Below are 18429 nucleotides of genomic sequence, written 5' to 3'. Positions count from 1 at the left end.
TGTTGCTCTATCGCCGGTTTGGCGAAGTCCTCCACATAGTCGGTGAGGGGGAGATGTGTTGGATTTGGGTCTCTTCAATGTAGAGGACCTCATCTAAGGAAGGTGAAGAGATGCACTTCACCTTGCATTTTTTTTTTAGGCTTGAAAAGGATCAAAATAACAAGAAGTCAGAGACTAAAATTGAAAAAGTGAAAAAAAAAAGAAAAAGGAGAAAAAAGGGCACGATGGATGGTATGCTTGGTGGAGTCCTTCTGGGTTTTGCTCTTTGAAGAAAAGAGAAAAACTGAGGGAAGAGGGTTTCTTCCTCTTGTTTTGTGTGGGGCTTTCACAAGATTGTGAGAAAGAGAGAAAGAGAGTGGGAGAGAAGGAGGAAGAAAGAAGAAAAGCTTTGATTGTAGGTGTTCTTCATCTTCTTCTTTCTTTCTTTTTTATCCCCTTCTTGTTTTGTAAAAATTAGGGCAAGAGAAATAAGGCTTTTGTTGTTGGAAGACCATCACTATTGATTAGGTGATATTCTTTCACTTTCACATTGTGATGATTTGTGGGCTTATTGTTGGTAGACATTATGTATGCTCCTTTGTAATCATTCTTTATATCACATAGTGGAGTTGTTATTGGGTTGCTCTCAACCCCATGGGTTTTACCTCTCATTTTGAGACGATTTTCCATGTTAAATTGGTGTGTGCCTCTCTTTTATTGTGTTCTTTATTTTCTTTATTATCCCTTGCTCTTGTGAATCGAAGTATATATATATTTTGTGGTATCCCTTGGATGATAAGGGTTTTATTTTGGAGCTCGGGTGGAAGAAGTTATTCTATTGTTATGTGCAAGGCATAGAAGTGTTCTTCTTCTAGGTACTTTGTTGTCATCACTTTTGTTTGAGAAGTGGTTGCATTCAGGTTGCGCTTCTTTTTCTAAACACTATGAGGTTCGATCAGGTCAACACAGTCCACGAGCTCATTCAGACTGTCACCTCACCAAATATTGATTTGAATTAAACCAACTCAATAAAGTGATCTGAGTCCAATTCAAATGCACAGTTTGAACTATGAGTCATGCAAAGTTAGGTCCTGACATGTCTTTTCTAAAAAAACATGGTAGTTTTTATGAAATATTAGGAAAAAGATGGACATCTGATGAAAATTTTCTAATATGTGAAAACCAACATTTTTGTCCTACCCACTTTTAGGTGGTTGCCGACTTCGTCAAGCAATTGCTAACAGCCTAACGCAGCACAACTCTTGTGCAGTCTTGCCCTACCCATAGTGACAAACTCTTTCTTCAGGAAAATCTTGTTTTTCAAAAATCTGTGAGATTTTAAAATTTTTTCATAAATCTCACATTTTTTGGCAAAATCTTGTAAATAAAAAAATAAATTAAAAATATAAAAAATAATTTTTGTAAGAAAATATTAATAAAAAATATTTAAAAATAAAAATAACTGTTTTTCATGATAAATAGTCGTTTAAATCCTAGTATTTATGTTTTTTCATAAATCTCATGATATTTTGAAAAACTCACGAGAAATTGCCGTTTTAAACTTTCAAGCAATTTCTCACGATATTTGTAACTATAGCCCCCCATCCAACACCCACTTGTTATATATTTGATTGACTCAGGAGTCTAGTCAAGAGAGGCAGGGTCACCGACATTAGGATGGACCAAATCCACCAAAACCAGGAAGCAAATAAGGTCATGCTGAACATGAGCGTTTTTTGCTCATGTCGACATCGTGGCATCCGATTTGCATTTTAAAAAGCTCAAAAGTCAACAAAACCACATGGCATTCATCCAAAATGCAAACAGACGGCCACAATGTCGGCACGAGCAAAAACGCTCATGTTCAACATGGCCTGATCTGCTTCAAGGTCTGTACTTTGCTGTTAGTGATCACCCTAGAAAGTATGGCACACCCATTTAAATATAAGAAAACAAACAAAAAGGAAAAGAATGTGAGAAAAATGACCTTTTTAAAAGAATTTAAGATGAAGAAACCCAATCAAACCCAACCACTAGTGCACTGGTGTGTCCATAGCTTTCAAGTAAGGCAAGGTGGTCATGGGACCGCACCTGGGGTTTTCCTCACTTCGGCGAGGGCTCGTTATGAGAGGGTGTTGCGTGTGCACCCCCGAAACACACACTGTAGCTACAGCGTGTGTTCCGGGGTCCTCACTGAGCGCCATGTGGTGCTCAGTGGGGTGTAGGGGGGAGCCGTACACCAGCCTGCAGGATGTACGGCTCCCCCGTACACCCCACTGAGCACCACGCGGTGCTCAGTAGCGGGGACCCTGGAATAAGCACTGGGGGGGGGAGGCATATAACTTGCCCGCTTTCCTCATTATTTATTGAAAAAAAGAATCTTTGAATGAAATCTCAACCTATATGTATATGGGTCCCTGATTTTTGGATTATATCATGTGGTGCATTGGATAAGCATGTAGTTGAGCCCCTGATATTTGGATCAGTATGGATTTAGGCCCCTGTATTTGGTTCAATATGTACTTGGGCCAAATGGAGCTAAGAAATGACTCCGGGTGGAATGATGATAAGAACTAAGAAATGTAGCTCCATTTCACTTGCTGCACCCTTTCCCGTTATCTTTCACTAGCCGTAATCTGTAAATGCGTCTGGAAAACTGCGTGAGAATAGCTCTTGCACCGCGGCCTACCCGAAGCGGGTCGTTATTCTGGAGTTAGGAGTAGGGCTGTAAACGGATCAAACATGGTCAGATATCTGATCCCAGTCTGACATGTTTTTTCTGGATATATATATATATATATGAATCCTTCAAGTAAGATCCGAATGTATGTTTCGAGTCGAACAGTTGGATTGTTTTTGGATTCGGGCCCACTCGACTAAACATTTCAAGTCGGATCTCGAGTTGAACTAATGCAAAATCCGACCCCGTTACATCAGAACGACACGCGACGAAGTTGCACATGAGCAGGAGGGTTGACTTTGGCCACTTAATAAAAATAGCCTCCTCTTCCAAAGCTTACAAAAATCAAGTCTTGCTTTGCGCCTCCTCTTCATCTCTACACGTTTTGTCATGCTCAAAAGTCAATGCTAATGCAAACTATAAAATAGAACTTCTCAACTCTCTCCTCATCACATAAGCACAAAGAGAGAGAGAGAGAGAGAGTTCATTTCCTTTGTTTCTTAGTCTCTTTAGTTTTGATTGCTGCAATTCTCGTGTTATTTTGAAATGTCCATGGACAAGAACTATTACCATTTTGTACTGTTTTTGTCGATGAGTATACTGCTTTTCCCATGTTACGCTCAAACATGCAAGTCACTCAAATTCTCAAATGGCAGAGCCTTCGCTTCTTGTGTTGATCTTCCCTACCTGAACGCCTCCCTTCACTGGAATTACTTCGCAGCCAATGGTTCCATCGACGTCGCCTACTGTGACGCACCAGCAGCCCCAGAAGGATGGGTTGCATGGGGCATTAACCCGAGCGGAACAGGCATGCCCGGTGCACAAGTCCTGGTTAACTTCATGGATTCAGGCGTGCCAAAGATCTTCACAACTCGGCTCGAGAGCTACAACCCATCACTGAACCAAGAGAACCTGACCTTTCCGGTCATGAACCCGGTTGCCGAGTTATCTAATTCCGGTAACGAGATCACGACCTTTGCAACGATCGTGCTCCCTAGTAACGCTAGCACAGTGAATCATATTTGGCAAGCTGGGAGCTCCGTGTCGGGCATGACACCAAACGCTCATTCTTTGAGTCGTCCGCACATGAGGTCCATGGGGTTGGTGGACTTTGAGACCGGAGAGAGTGTTGCATCCAATGGGAGATACTCCAAACTAAAGATCGTAAGTTCTTTTTACTTGCAAGTATATATATATATATATATATATATACAGAGAGAGAGAGAGAGAGAGAGAGACCAACATGAGCCATCCCTCCCACTACCTCCACTGCTTACGCCGGATCTATCGCAGATCCCAGATGAAATGACGATGGTGAAAGGAAACGAGGAAGAAAATGGCTACCACCCCTTCCATTGTCGCCCCCTTTCCCTTCTCCCCGCCTGGCACTGCCGCAGTCGAAAGCTGACCGATGGAGGTGGTGACTCCGTCGCCACCTCTGCCACTTCTCCTGTTCCTTCACTAGTTACTGGGCCCGACTTGGATTCATGGATGAGCTCACGGTGGAGGTGGAGGTCGTGGATGAGCTCGTGGTTTGGGGAGGCCGTCTGGCAAAAAAGGATGGCAGGAAGGAAGCGGTAGTGGTGGTAAGAGGAGAAATGAGAAAGAAGGGGAAAGAGGGTTTACACGCAAACCGTCAATTTCTATTGATTCAAAACAGTTTACATATTTACCTAGTTTAGGTATTCTAGTTTTTCTCACCCTATATAGTATACCTGTATATACATAAAGAATCATTAGAATATGAGAACTAATGTATGAACAGCTATCTTCATGCATTTTTATTATTTTCTCTTAAAATATAACGGTAGGATGTGATCTACACGTTTGGTTTTATAAGAACCCACTCTTGAATCATTTGACGCATAAACGTGATTTTTTTAAGGTTTTAAAATCAATGACTCATAATCTTCATAAATATTCAAGCATTCAAAAATATGGTTATTTTCAACACTTTTTTTGCAAATCCAACCATGTGGGTGTGCTTCTCGCGGTGAATATGCTAGGAATCAACCATTGGATTGTGTATTTTTGATGAAAATGTAACTTTTTGAATGCTTTAATATTTATGAAAACTATGAGCCATCGATTTTGAAGCCTTAAAAAAATGTCATTTATGCTTCAAATTAGGACGATTCAAAAGTGGGTTTTTATAAAACCATACATGATCGCATCCGTATGGTTAGATTCAAGAGAAAAAAATAAAAAATCTATGAAAATCATGATTCACACATTTGTTCTCATGTTCTAGTGATTATATATATAAGAGTTTACATCTTTTATTAAAATAGCATACATATGCATTCTGCCCACATGATTCATTCCTTCTCTCCAATATTTTGTTACTTCTGAGTTTTCCCAATACGGCACAGCGTGACATGCTTGACTTGACTTACGCTATATTATCAATCGTTAAGCCATACCCAGTGTTCCATACTTTATACTATTTTTCTTTTTGTAAGGCAAGCTGGGGTTAGGCAGACCCCACGAAGTATGTGTGTATTAGTTTGATTTTTTTTTGAAAAACAGGACAAGAGGAGACAATTTTTTAATAAATAAAAAATTAAATTTTAATAGTTTAATATTAAATTTAGTTTTTTTTATTGAAATAATACTTAGAATCATTGAAAATTATTAAAATAATATTAACTTATTAACAATACGTGTGGGCGTCAGTGTCCAAATGCATTTTAGATCGTATCTGCTTGTATCAAAGGAGGACACGTCACCAAAATATCGTGTCCCCGTGACATAGGTGGCATTTGGTGTACAATACCGTATCCCCAGCACATGATTCCCATTTCACTGTGATAGGGAAGGAGGCTCGTTTGGTAACAAACCCTGGTTATTTCCCTCGTTTCCGGCTGAAACAAAGGGCATTCACGTGGGACACCGCGGATGCGTAACGCTCTTGTGCAGTCAAATGCGTGTGTGACGCTCTTTTTCCGTTCCCATCAACCCCCACCCCACCCCTCAAATAGAACAGGGCAGACGGCTTTTTAAATATAAAATAAATTAAGAAAAGAACGTGTCCTGGACATCCTGAACAGTGTGTCCTAGATAAAAACACTAACCTGTCTGTGCTGGACAGTGTATTCTGTCCAAGCTTGGACAAGCAATCAAACGCCCAACACGTGAAAACAGCATTGTGTGTGGGGGGAAGGGAGACCGTCTAACGAAAGAAAGGTGCAAACCGTCAAAACCACTTTTAAAAATCACACTTAAAAAGCATATTTTGGCAAATCCGACTACATGGATGCGATTTTCATGAACAAAAACCTAAAAGCTGATCAGTCTTATTAAGAACTTTTTTTTATGAATGGATTAGATTGTTATGATCTAGAAACAATCAAATTTTCAAAAAGTTCACAATAAGAGTCAGTTCTTAGGGTTTTTTTTATCATGAAGATCACATCTGTGTAGTTAGATTTGCCAAAAAATACTTTTAAATGTAATTTTTAAAAGTGGTTTGGATGGTTTGTAGGTAATACGGTTGCAGAAGTTAAAAAAAAAGTTTTCTTTTGGATGGTTTGTAGGTAATTCCTTCATTATTTTTTGTGTCGTTCTTATAAGTTTTCTTTTGAAGCTATCCAAACAATAGAAATTCCCTTCATCGTCACAGTAACAGAGTAAGCTATATAATAAATCCTCTTGGTCCTCATTTAGTCTTGTTGAAATGAACTACGACAGGTCCATGGAATAATGAGCGCTGTTAGTTGGGGATTACTGATACCATTGGCTGCCGTGAGCAACTCATTAGACGATGCGTTCAGGTGCAGGTGGCATACATGTCCGTGCCTTAAAGAGACGTTTTTCACCTGGGGCTACATGATCGGAGTGGCTGCATGGGGGATAGGGCTTATGCTCGGAAAAGTATCACATGGCGTGAAGTTCAGTGGCCACCGGAATTTCGGGATCGCGGCGTTTGTTCTTGGGACTGTACAGGTGGGTAGCATTGAGCCTGCACTCTTATCAATTGTTTGTATTAGGATTATCGAAAACTCTACTTGCACACGGAAAATTTGTTTTATGAGAAACTTTTTTTGTATATTTAGATAGAGAAATCGCCCCCATGAAGAGAGACCAAGCCGTGCTGGCTCTGCCTGCCGGTCAGTATCCAGACAGCATAAAACTCCATGGGCTTACCCCTAAACTGTTTTCAAAATGTAAAACCTAACAAAAATATTAAAGCTGAACCCATTTTTTGAAGAATATGAATTAAAGCAAAAACAAAAATATTTCTACTGAAATATCTTTCACGATTCTTAAGTAGATAGTTCACTAATAAACCGATGGATAACGTTTCACTAATGTTTAAAATCCATATTAAGCAAGAAAACATAGCTTTTGCTAATTCTTACTGGAGGGTGATCTTATATATGTATACATATTCTTTTTAAAGGGCGTTATAGCAACTCATAGAAATTATGGTTATAAACGAGGAAAGCTTGCTCATAAATGATATGAAGTAGTTTAGCGGAGCAGATCACGGGAGCCATCAGTATACTCTTATTTTTTGGATATATTACATGGAGAAACCACTCCCAGGATCATAGATCTAGCCGTGCTGGCCTGCCGGTACTTACAGTCGCTGTCCTGGCAACGTAAAACACCGTGGGCTTACCCAGGGCACTTCAAAAGTGTTCTGCCTCGAACGAATTAACCACGCCTCGCAGTTTACTGTCCGTATCAGAAAAAAGCTCCCAGATCGTGTTTTGTGGCACAAAATCCCCACTCAGGACTTAAACCAGACCCGGGCACAATTTATCTAGTCCCCAGATTTGCTTTCCCAATCCCAACCGGGTAACATAGTTTGGATTTTAGTAAAACTGCCTAACTCAACTCTTCTTTGCGTGTATATATATATATATATATATATATATATATATATATATATGCAGATGCTTTTGATGAGAAATAAACCCAATCAGGACGATCGGGGCGTGTGCTACCAGGCCCTTGAGTATGCCGTCTTTATCTTGAGCATCCTGAACGTCTCCAAGGGAATAGAAATCTTGGAACCAGAAAGGAAATGGATCGAAGCCTACACTGCAGTCTTTGTCCTTGCTATGCAGGTCGCTACTTTCCTCCCTTTGATGATGGGATTCGAAGAGAGAGAGGAGAGCTGAGTGGACAACTCGGACAAGATCACAAACTGCAGAGGATGGTATTGGGAACCCCAACGCGGGAATTGCACCTGTACTTGTTATTGCCTCGGCTACACTTCTGAATGATCAGCCATTCGTTTTTTTTTTTTTAGTTCTTTTCTTCTTCTCTGAATAAAAACCAATAAATTGTAATCTTTGTCTTTTTTAGACTTGTGTTACTTGAGAATTATAGGAGGTGTTTGCTTCATGCTCTTTCCTAAGAGGGGTTAACAAACATCTTCACCGAGGTGGTATCCTATGTGGTAAGCGGGGTCCTGTGCGAAGCTGAAGACCCAGGTTCCAATCCCTCTGTAACTAGGGGTGGCAATCAGGTCGGGTTGGCGGGTCAGAATACCTCAACACAAACATGAATCGTTTATTAAACGGGTCGGATGTGGCAAACACGAACACGACCCATTTATTAAACGAGTAACCCGACACGATCGACACGGTTAACCCATTTAATAAACGGGTCAGGTCGACACGACAAGATTACACGACACCATGACCCGTTTTTTAAACGGGTCGACTCGATAACATATACACGATAACCATTTAAACGGGTTTCCTTTTTATTTTTACTTGTAAGCATTTATTTAAAAGAAATAATTTCAGTTTTTGTGCTGAAATTTTTTTAAAATTCTAGATCAAGTCTCATATATTATAAATAGATTGTCCTGAATAACACAATTATAAACACAAAAACGGGTTGCGGGTTGATGGGTTCGTGTAAACGGGTTGGCATACCCCTACCACGAACACGACCCGTTTAATAAACGGGTTAGGTAGGTCGACCCATTTACGACACGAACCCGTTTAAGCCAAACCCTAACCCAGCTAAGAAACGGGTTGGCGGGTAGGGTCAGATTTTGCCACCCTACCTGCAACGTCCCAACACAAGGTGACGTGCACTAGCTGCTCCTACCAGACAAGCGGAGCCGGCCGGCCTCCAAACTCTGCTCTTTTATATGTAATCCAAACCGGATATCCATCAAATCCTGATATTTGCCGTCGTTAGCAAAAAACCAAAACAGTATATGATTCCAATTACTATCCGATATCATTTCGGCTTACTGAAGTAAACAGGGTCAGATATCGGATAAAGTCTGATCCATTGACATCCCTAACATCTTCCCCCACGGGGATGCACTTTCCCTCCTTGGTGTTTCATTCAAAGGAAACCGGCTTCCCTTGGGTGAGAGTGTAACAGACGCCCTCATAGAGTCCGATTGTTTCACTCAGATTCGTAGGAAAATTGTTCGTTTTCGTAAATAACTGGGTGGTCTTGTCATGGTCATTGAAATAAACATTCTCCAAGTCAGGCCACATTTTTTCATGCAATAATCTACTATCAGTAGCACTTGTGCCATTCCAGCTTGGGGCACATTTTATTTGGTAGTTTTTTCAATAAACACAATTGGATGACTTAACTTCTATTGGCAATGGAGGCATATAACGTGATGGTGAGTTGATAGTTTGTAATTTAATGAATTTTTACCTTTTTATGGTGAGAAACCCTAACCGAGAACTCGGTCACTTAATGGACCTACTTCCGTACGTGTAAGGTAAACCCCTGGGTAGGGTCATTGACCTAAGTTATTATGGAGCCCACCAATTAAAGGCACTCATGCACCCGATGAGAATTGAACCTAGGGCCAAGGTGTCAACACCTTCATCTCAAGTCCGCTGCCCGAAGAGTATGGATGGTAGTGAACCGAGGGAAAATGGGGCCCGCCTCGCTCCATTTGGATCGGGGATAGAGGACATGGACCAGAGATGGAGGTTAAAATCAAAACCTATGTGGAGATGTCAACCCAATCCCGATTCCCGTTAAAAAAATTACTATCTATATATATATAACCCTAACATAAAAAAAAATTCTCTAATCTTTCATCTCTCCTTCCTTTAACGATCTGTGCAAACTCTCATTTTTTTCTTCTCCTTTCTCTAATAGCAGAAGGTAACAGTGGCAAAAGGACCAGAGAAACGAAGCCCCGCCTCGCCTCGTTTAGATCGGGGACGGACAGGGGCGTAGCTAGGGGGGGGCAGGACTGGGCTGCCTCCCCAAACAGTTAAATTTATTATTATTTTTTTTTAAAAGCCCAGCCCTGATTCCATATGAAATAGATTTTTATCCATTTTTTAGCCCAGCCCAGCCCTTACTGCAGCAAATAGTTTGATTTGTCCATATGAAATAGATTTTTATTAATAATTGTAGCCATTTTTTATTTTATCTCAAAAAATAATTTTTTTCGAGGGCGCTGCCCCCGAACCCCCGACTATCACACAAATAAATTTTTTTTTCTACACCCCTGTTTGCCCCCCCCCCCTCACATGAATCCTAGCTACGCCCCTAGGGACGGAGGATATGAAAAGGAGAATGGACCAGGGGATGAAGGTTAAAATCAAAACCCGTGCAAGGAAGAAAGGCAAAATTTTGAGATGGGGACGGAGTGGAGACCTTGCCCCCTGCACCCCCCCCCCCCCTACTAGAGAGATGGGTTGCTTAAGACTTAAGAAATTATCTATTTTTTTGTTTTCATATATACCACTTGGTTAGAGACAAATATACCCCTATCTTATACCCAAGTTTGGACCCGAAAGTCCGATTAATACATAGACTCGGGTATAGTTTGTGAAATTTTATACCAGACTCTGGTTCGATCTGAGTTTTGATTAAGACCCACAATTTTTCAATGTAAAAATGATAAAAAATATTATTTTACCGGGTATGGTCCGGGTCTGATTTATGTAGTTCTTATTGGGTCGGGGTATGGTTTCTCTTATACCCAGGTCTGGACCTGATACCAATCCCAAAAATCTGGTCCAAGTCTGGTTTCACCCGGTCCGAACCAAACCCGTCCGGTTGACACCCCTAATCCGAGAATCTCAGGAGAGAGAGATTTGCTATCACATCGACCTTTTACATGAGAAATGTTTTTTCTTCGTTTGAAAATGCATTGTTTTTTACCCTAAAACCCTACGTAGCATTTGAACATTGTATTTCTGATACTCTAAAACCCTACGTAGCATTAAACATTTTATTTATGAGGGATATTATTTTACTAAAGTAGCTATGTAAGTGCTCTTTTCCACGAGGCTAAGCAGACCCTTGGGGGTTGGCTGGTTGAGTGGGGAGCTCACGAAGTTTTATGCCACCAAGACGACGGCCAGTGTGACTAATTAAGATTAGCGGATACGTTTCCGATCCTGAGTAATTAAGGCTTCTCCATGTAATAAACGAGAAAAAAATAATGAATTGTACACTCATTTACATTAAACAACTTGTGCAATAAAGTTATAGTCGAATCGATATATTCACACATTTTATGAAATAATTAATTTCTTAATGTTTACTATTATCATGATGTTGGCAAACAAGTAGAGTTCATGAAAACTTATAATATTTATCACACATATTATTATCATATGTTTACTCTCTCTCTCTCTCTCTCTCTCTCTCTCTCTCTATATATATATATATATATATATATATATATATAGTCACTAGAATATGAAAACTAAAATACAAGAACTAGAATATGAGAGCTAGAAATATATGCATTTCCAACACTTTTTTTGCAAATCCAACCATGTGAATGTGCTTGGCATGGTGATTTTGCTAGGAATCAACCAATGGATCGTGTGTTTTTATGAAAAATATGATTTTTGAATGCTTAAATATTTATAAAGATTATAAGCCATTGATTTTAAAGCCTATAAAAAAATCTCCTTTATGCACCAAAATCAGATGATTCAAGAGCGGGTCTTTATAAAACCAAGCATGTAGGTCACATCTATACGGTTAGATTCAATAGAAAAGAACAAAAAAGTCATGAAAATCATGGTTCTCACAATAGTTTGCATATTTTCAGTTCTCATATTCTAGTGACTCTAACTATACTCAATATATATATATATATATATATATATATGATTTTTAAAGGCAACCACTTATAAATGATAACTCATAAATTATGGGTATAAATGGTGAAAGTTATCGCATAAATGATACTTTAAGTAGTTTACCATGTAAATCATAAAATAACACCCAGATCATGTTTGTCACACAAATCCCCACTCCAACTTAAACCAGACCCGGAAGTAACACCTGCCCAGGTATCCTAAGTGGTTGTTTGCCCGGAAAGAAGGTGTTGACTCCTTTGTCTCAGATTCGACTCCCACTCTTTGTATGGGTTTGCATTTTCGTGACCTCACCCAGGGTTTACCTCGCATGTGGGCCCATTAAGTGACCGGGTTCTCGATGAGGATTCCTTGTCATAAAAAAAAAACACTGGACCCAGGGTCAACTTATCTAGCCCCAAGATTGGCATACCGAATCCCAGCCGACTCACACCTAGGATTGCTAAAAGTCTCTAATTCAACTTTTCTTTTGCATGTATACGCAGATGCTTTTTTATGAGCCCAACCCAAGCAATCAATCGGGGGCGTGTGCTACCCATAGTGACAAATATTGTGAGATTTGAATATCTCGCGATAATATCGCAAGAAATTGCCTGAAAGTTTAAAACGGTAATTTCTTGCAAGATTTTCAAAATATCGTGAGATTTATGACAAAACATAAATACTGTGATTTAAGCACGATATTTAAGTTTTAAACAGTTATTTATCGTGAAAAATTGTATTTTTATTTTTAAATAATTTTTATTAATATTTTCTTATAAAAATACATTTTTTTATTTTTTTATTGCCAAGATTTTGCCAAAAATGCAAGATTTATGAAAAAATTTCAAATTCTTGCTAGTTTTTGGAAAACAAGATTTTGCCGTTTTTAACATTTGTCACTATGGTGCTACCAGGCCTATGAATGATGGGCCCTTTTTTTGTATTTTTAGTTTTTTTTTTCTTCTCTGAGTAAAAACCAATCAATTGTAATCTTTGTATTTTTAGACGTGTCGCTTGAGAATTATAGGAGTTGTTTGTTTCATGATCTTTCCTATGAAAGAGGCCAGCCTTCTTCCGTAGGAAAGAGGGCCTCTTTTCCAAAGAGGGGTTAAGCAAACTTCTTCTATATGGTCAGCCCCACATAACAAATGTAAAAAAAAAAACATATTTCCTATAAAATGAGTTCGCACATCCTTGGTTCGTAAACGATTCTGACTAGGGTCGGATGTAGCCAATACAATATTTGACTAATAGGATGTTTTCTAAACGGATTCAAATTCAGATTGTAAAAAACTCATAACCAACCCGATTCTTTTATATGTAATTGGATCGGATATCCATCAAATCCTGAAGTCATTAGCAAAAAACCAAAACCATATTGGCATCCAAATACAATCGGGCTTTCTAAACCCACTAACAGAGTCAGATTGGGTAAGATAAAGGATAAAATCGGATCCATTTGGCATCCCTAACACCTCTCCCCATGGGGATGTACTTTCCCTCCTTGGTGTTCTTTTCAAAGGAAACTGACTTCCCTTAGGTGAGAGTGTAACAAACGCCTCATAGTGTCCGCTTGTTTCGCTCAGATTCATAGGAAAATGGGTCGTATGCATAAAGAACTGGGTCTGGATCGTCTCATTATGGTCATTGAAACAAACATTCCATTACCCGTGAACATGTGAAGGGATGCCCACTTGAAGGTGTTTGTTGAGAACACATTTCCCTCAGTTTGTGTGGAATACCAGAACTGTTGTCACAAGGATTCCATGGAAGTTGCTTTCAAGACTGGTTAACTCGATCGGCCTCAAGTTTTTTTATCCGGGTCTAAAACCAGTTCCCTTGATAAGGAACCGTTAGTAAGATCCTAAGTTGGATTGGATTCCGACCTTTTTCAAACTCTGATATAATGCTAATCAATATTTTGGTATCAAATTAGTGTTCAAACCTAGATGAGATTCAATGTCTTGTATTTTTCATGTGTAAAAAACTCACGTTTTTTTTTATTTACTAGTTCTTGTGACCATCTGTCATGACTATTCAGTGTGGTTAATGGTCAACACAAACATAGGATAGGGTGTGAACTCATAACCCAGATCCAATTAACTTTAGTATAGACCAGGCCTCAACCTAGGTCTTGTAGGCCGAGTCAAGGCTTCAACCCCATCCTGAGCACGAGCTTGGTCTTGAGCATAAACATGACCAAATGCAAACGCATTTACTAGCTCCACAAACAACCTTGCCTTCTAAGCTGGCCCTAGCATATATAAACCCAAAGCATTTTTTAGCATTCTTCAATATAAAAGTTTTGCTTTGTTATTATGTCTGTTATGAAGGGGAACTTGAGACTTCACAAAGCTATAGGGAATCATATGGGTACGAGATAACTCATTTACTAAATGGTAAACTTCATGAAATTCTCCATAACCTCAGCATAAATTTCAGATCAACCCGCTATCATTTCGAAACTAATTTCACAACCTTTGAATGCCAACACAAATCTTAGATCAACCCACTATCATTTCGAAACTAAATTCATAACCTTTGAATGCTACTGTGTGGATGAAGAAACTGAAATTTATTCAAAGATGCTTATTTGATATCTTTCCCACCGTGACTAAAACAGAAAACTGATCTAATTAAGACTGCAGGAAGAAGCACACTCATCTACAATCAAACTCTCCTCAAGGTTCATTTGTTGAAAGAGTGTGGAGCCTGTTTTCTACCAAGATATAAATCCATAATTTTTGCAAATCCAAATTCACAGAAAATTGGACGGGGTTGCAGAGGGTGGGCTCCCTGCCCGTATGGTAGGGTTTAGGAGCATTATTCCGAGGCAATTTTTGTTATACCAACCTGGTGAAAAATGGATTTCTGAAAAGAGATTTCAAGCCTAGAGGCACGTTCTTAAGATCGCTATCTTTAGAACTTCAATCGCCCCACTCCGAAAATTCCAAAGATGCGAAAAAGGGTTTTGTTACGACTGAGTTCCCAGGATACAACTACGCTTGAACCTCAAGAGAGTCACTGCTTCGCAAGAACAGATGACCTCTACCACACATGAACTCTGCAAGCCAAACCGAGAAGAAAGAAAGGAGAAAAATGGAGAGTCAGATGATCTTCAAAAGACGAAAATAGAAGAATTTATAGACTTTTAGAGAGGCCAAAACGTTTTGCGATAAATGAGATTAATGGCCATAAATCTGACGGTTTGAAAATAGTACGAAAAGATACCTGAACAGTCACCCACCTTTGACTGTTGATCAAAGGCCTCCAAAACCGTCCAACAGTCACAAAGCGCCTTAAACTCAATATAAATGATATTATAACTTTTCAAACGGCCAGATATTTCAAAAGCGAAAAATAAAAACGGATATTTGCGCCTCATATTCACCTCGCACCACTGCGAGCGTGCGAAGTGCAAAGTGCGCCATCAAAACGCCACATTGCGCCTCAAGCGCCCTTGCGCACGCACGTGCGTGCGCGTGCGCACGAACGGCGCATCCGTTGCTGCATGATGCGCAGCAACGTCCGCAAGCCACCCATGGACACAAGGCTTACCAAAGTATAGAATAGAGAACAAAGTCTGTATTTAAACCACTAGAAAAACTGATTTCTCTTAGATATGGGACTAAACTTTTTAAAACACTTTTGGTGGAAAGAAATCATCAATTTTAAAACTTTCCTAACAATTTTTTGTAACTTTATCTTAAAATCTTGGTTATCCAACAATACTAGTACTCTTATATAAAATTTGTAGACTCCTATTTAAGGAGGCATCATCGTTTGTATTATGTATCCCCATCAATAAAAGAAGAAGGTTCAGTGTGGTCGTGGACGTAGAAAGTTTTTGTCGAACCACGTTCATATGTGGTTGTTTTCTCCTTTTGCTTTTACCATGCTTGTTTCTTCGATACATCTATAGGTTGAAGGGTCATTCTCTCCTACGGGCAACCATTCCTTTGTATTCTGTTCAATTAATAAAAAAAAATGCTCAGTGCATTGTGGACGAGGCAGTTTTCACCAAACCACATAAGATCCTTGTTTTCATGTGTGGTTGTTTTCTCCTTTTACTTTTATCGTGCTTGTTTCTTCGATCCATCAGTAGAGTAGGTCAAAGGGCAGTTCCCTAACACCATTTTCTACCACCATTGTCCATGCGTGCATGTTGGCTAAAGAGCAACTTATTTCAATGCTTTGATTGATACCAAAGCAGATGCGGATCAAACAATGCGAAAAATATTCACCTTTAATCACGTTCGTTGCAGTTGGAGCCAGGGACTAACAAGTAGGTAGCTCATAAATTGGCCATGTTAGGATATGTGAGCCGATTGTGTTTGCAAAGATAAACATCCATATTGGTGTTGGATGTAAGAAGAGGAGGTGAGAGAATTCAAATATGAAAACGTTGGACTTGGTGATGTGGAATAGTCCCATATTGAAGAGGTTTGAGTTTGTTGTGGGCTTTATAACCCACATGTAAACTCTTACACTTGTTCCTAAGAACAAGGAGTTGGGATGACTACCACACACACGTGCGCACGCGTGCTCACCCACCGTGTCATGTCGTGCTGTGTTCGGGTAATTGGCCCTTTAGGGCCATATCTAATCAAGACCAATGTATCTTTTTGCCCCGATTTTTTGTTTTTTCTTGGATTATATAAAGGAAAAGAGTCATGCCTTTTGGAACTGGTGACCCTTGGCAGAGTCACACTCGTTCAGAACTGGTGACCCTTCGCAGAGTCACACCTGTTCAAATCTGGTAACTCTTTGCAAGGAGTCATGTGTATTCGAAATGGGCAACTCTTCAAGAGTCATGTCCTTTTGAACAGATCTTTCCCACGTCAATAAAAACATGGTTAGAGAGGTTCCAAAGGGACGGATATACACTTTACTCTCTCTCTCTCTTGCTTTGCTAAAACTGGGAGGTCTGTAGTTGTAGTTCCTAAGGTTGTTTTGGAAGGGCGATCTACCATCGGCGTGCATCGATCCAGATCGTTGAGGCTATTCTATCCTGAGGGAAGCACGCCGAACCCTATTTGCGCTGTATGTGGGGGTGAATCTTCTCTAAGGGGAGTACTTTCGTATGCCTTAGCCTTTTACATAATATTAATATGCTTCTGTTGTTTATATTATGTTCTATGCATATGTTTGTTCATTTGCATGTGTCTGGATTTTGCTATTATGCGGATATCGATATACTTGCTCCCTGTTCCTGTTTCAATCTACTGTTAATCATGATTTTCATGTGAATTTATTTCTTGATTTAAATCATGTGTTATATCATGATATTGATTGTGAAACTGTGTGATCTGAAATATGATCCCACAGTCTTAGAGAAGATTTTAAGCATGTCAACCTTTTCTACTTTTGTACCAAAAGTGGACATGTTCGGTATGCCTGAGAAATTTGTTGGTCAGAATTTCAAGCATTGGCAGCAACACATGAAAATTTGGTTCACTACGATAGGGATGTTATCTGTTTTGGAACTCGACAGCCCTTCGATTTCTGAAACTGACCTTGATCCTGCTGCGGTCAGTGCGACTATAGAGTGGAAAGAGAAGGACAATATATGTCGTGGTTGCATATTATTGGCTTTGTCCAACACGTTGTTTGATGTATATTGTTCCTCATCTACCACTGCCAAAGCCCTATGGGATAAACTTGACAAAAAGTACAATACCGAAGACCAAGGTCTTGAGAAGTACTTGGTTGCCAAGTTTCTGAAATATCAGATGGTAGAGGGGAAGTCGGTCACTGAGCAGGCATACAAGTTTCTGCTATTGCGCCACAGTTTGGTTGAGGCTGATATGAAACTTCCTGAGAAGTTTCAAGTAATGACCATCGTGGAGAAATTTTTTAAGTCTTGGGTAGACTTTGGTATGTCTCTCAAGCACCGTAGAGGGAAGATCTCCCTAGATAATCTTATGGTAGCCATTGCCATTGAAGAAGAGCACAGAAGTCAGAAACAGATCGTGATGCGAACTGAACAACCTAAATTGAACATGATGATCAGATCTTTTAAGGGCAAGGGACAAAAATCAAAATTTGCATTAAAAAATCAATTTAAACCTAAGGCCAAAATCCAGACAAAGAACAAATCATGCTGGAACTGTGGGCAGGTTGGGCACTGGGCTAAGGAATGTCCTTCCAAGAAGGCCAAGGCTCATAGGACCACAGATGGAATGCCTCAAGTCAATATGGTGACTGAGGTCATTGGGACCAGTACTGGGTATGTTTCGGTTAACCTGCAATCTATCACGTTTATGAGTCAACTAAGTGGCTGGTTGACACTGGGGCTAATGTATATGTTTGTGTTGATAAGTCTGTCTTTGTGTCATATCAGGCTGATGCAGGCAGATCCGTGACTATGGGCAATTCAACGGTTGCAAAGGTGCTAGGGATTGGATGCGTGGATCTGAAGTTTCTTTCAGGGCGAGTTCTATCTTTACACAGAGTGCACCATGTGCCTGTTCAATTTTAATTACCAATAATATTTAATTTTAATAAAACAAGTTAATCAATAGGTAGATTAATTGATTATTTTAATTCTTTTTCATTTCAGTGGTTTAGAATAAGTTAATTTCTTGCTTTTAATTAGTTAAATCTCTATCTTTTCATTTCATAATTTTGATTCTAGTTCTTAGTTAGAAAGTAATTATTTTTTTACTTATTAGAAATCATGCATAGTAGTATTTCTAATTTAGTCGATTTAGTTGC

General features: G+C 39.5%; 1 protein-coding gene across 1 annotated transcript; it reads left to right on the top strand.

Annotated features, from left to right (window-relative positions):
* The first annotated feature begins 3156 nt into the window (after positions 1–3156).
* On the top strand, positions 3157–18193 carry LOC149835380 (cytochrome b561 and DOMON domain-containing protein At5g35735-like). Its single transcript, XM_090009575.1, has 5 exons — positions 3157–3823; positions 6350–6704; positions 7137–7237; positions 7591–7734; positions 18056–18193. Exons 1-5 carry the CDS (start codon positions 3206–3208, stop codon positions 18191–18193), a joined length of 1356 nt encoding a protein of 451 aa, XP_089865701.1. The 5' UTR covers positions 3157–3205.
* Positions 18194–18429: the final 236 nt, after the last annotated feature.

Source organism: Nuphar pumila, chromosome 6, assembly GCF_984573655.1.
Source record: "Nuphar pumila chromosome 6, dmNupPumi1.hap1.1, whole genome shotgun sequence".
NCBI classification, from domain to species: domain Eukaryota; kingdom Viridiplantae; phylum Streptophyta; class Magnoliopsida; order Nymphaeales; family Nymphaeaceae; genus Nuphar; species Nuphar pumila.
The sequence above is the reverse complement of the archived record's forward strand: the minus strand, read 5'-3'. Positions and strand labels throughout refer to the sequence as shown.

Coding starts and splice junctions, on each gene's coding strand:
- LOC149835380 (XM_090009575.1), top strand. CDS start 3,206: ATGTCCATGGACAAGAACTATTACCATTTTGTACTGTTTTTGTCGATG. Junction 3,824..6,349: donor GATACTCCAAACTAAAGATC/GTAAGTTCTTTT, acceptor GAACTACGACAG/GTCCATGGAATAATGAGCGC. Junction 6,705..7,136: donor TTTTATGAGAAACTTTTTTT/GTATATTTAGAT, acceptor GAAGTAGTTTAG/CGGAGCAGATCACGGGAGCC.